Source organism: Vitis riparia, unplaced genomic scaffold (genome assembly GCF_004353265.1).
Source record: "Vitis riparia cultivar Riparia Gloire de Montpellier isolate 1030 unplaced genomic scaffold, EGFV_Vit.rip_1.0 scaffold808_pilon_pilon, whole genome shotgun sequence".
Lineage (NCBI taxonomy): Eukaryota > Viridiplantae > Streptophyta > Magnoliopsida > Vitales > Vitaceae > Vitis > Vitis riparia.
Genome location: NW_023269794.1, coordinates 42039 through 43565, shown reverse-complemented (window position 1 = coordinate 43565; position 1527 = coordinate 42039). Strand labels below are relative to the sequence as shown.

The 1527-nt window shown below is 47.2% G+C and overlaps 1 protein-coding gene across 1 annotated transcript; it reads right to left on the bottom strand.

Annotated features, from left to right (window-relative positions):
* Positions 1 to 200: 200 nt before the first annotated feature.
* Positions 201 to 563, bottom strand: LOC117910676 (serine/arginine repetitive matrix protein 1-like). Its single transcript, XM_034824791.1, has one exon. It carries the CDS (start codon positions 561 to 563, stop codon positions 201 to 203), a length of 363 nt encoding a protein of 120 aa, XP_034680682.1.
* Positions 564 to 1527: the final 964 nt, after the last annotated feature.

Here is a 1527-nt window from a genome sequence, read left to right as displayed (position 1 = left end):
TGATACCTCTGTAGCAGACGGAAGGAATCCCTGAGCTCAGGCTGAAGTCTGAAAGTGGCTATGTGGAAACAGAGCTCGGAGTGGAATGGCTTTGCCCTGCAATCCAAATTTCCTTCAATTGGTGGCTGTGTAACCATGGGGCATCTGATAGCTACCTCAGGAGTCAAGCCTGGGGGAATTTGAGATTATTTTGCTGGTGTCTAAGATGGCTGAGTCTTTTTGGCAGGTGGTGGAGACTTTTTGACAGGCGGCGGAGATGGCGTAGGCTCTGATTCAGGCTCTGAAGACGACTCTGTTAGATCAATTGGCTTAGAGACCTTGGCTTTCTTCTTTGGGGGACCAGTACCTGATTTTTGGCCTTTAGAAGAGCTCGCACCGGCCATGGTAAGTGACCTTCTTATGTTATAACGCCTGGACGGAGGACTGATGGGTGCGTCCTCAACCGGAGGTAGGACAACTCGTGGCCGCGGAGGCTCGAATATGAAGCCCTGGATAGGCGTGTCTCTTGGGATTCTCAGGCGAGTCGATGGGGACGAGGACTTAGCTCCTCGAGTTCTAGCCATGGTTGTGTCGGAGAAAACGGCCGAAGGTGTGTGCGGCTTGCTCAGGAGGAGGAGGCAGACGGGAGGGTGCTCTGGCTTAGCTCCTCTTGGTACCTTTTTGAAGTTCAAATGACCGGTTAGAATAGGAAAAATGGAATTTATACCATTTAAAAGGATGCCAAGGGACACTTTTCATTTTCACAGGAGATGGCCATTTTCGCAGCAAAGGGGGCGGATTTCGCAGCAAGTGGTCACTTTCGCAAAGGGGGGCATTTCGGCAACATTTTCGCAGCCCATTTCGTAGCTGCAAAATGGGGGTACGGCGTTGCGAAATGGCACTCGTGTGCCAAGGGGTGGTTTCGCAGCTGCGAAACCACATGCAAAATGGAGGCTCGGCTGCGAAATGAGAAATTTTAAGGTGTGGAGATTTCGCAACCATTTCGCAGCTGCGAAATGGGTGTAAGGGGCTGCGAAATGGCACTCATGTGCCAAAGGAGTGTTTCGCACCTACGAAAATTTTCACAAAGGGGGATAGGCGGCTGCGAAATTTTTTCGTAGCCAAGGGCCATTTTCGCAGGGGCCCTTTTTAGGCTGCGAAATTTCGCAGACCATGCTTTCTCCTTGCTTTTGAGCTCCTCTTGATTCCTAGCTTCCTTCTTTCAATTTCTTTGCAATTCCTCCTTATTTTGATCATTCAAAAAGATTAAGTTACATATAAATAACACAATTTAAGACCAAATTTAAAATCAAAACAATTTACAAAGCTTATAAATTAACACAATTAAACATAAATATGGACTTTGGTGAAACCAAGTCCATCTAACCCTTCTCTGATCAGGCTTTCTATGGGTCAAGGAGGTTGATTTCCTCCTTTTCTTGCTTGAATGGTTCAATGAATGGCTTGAGACGATGACCATTGACTTCAAAGATGTCTGTGCCATTGGAATTCAATAATTCCACCATTCCATTGAGATGCACTTGGTGA

Bases quoted from the DNA above. Each gene is read 5' to 3' on its own strand.
- LOC117910676 (XM_034824791.1), bottom strand. From the start codon at position 563: ATGGCTAGAACTCGAGGAGCTAAGTCCTCGTCCCCATCGACTCGCCTG.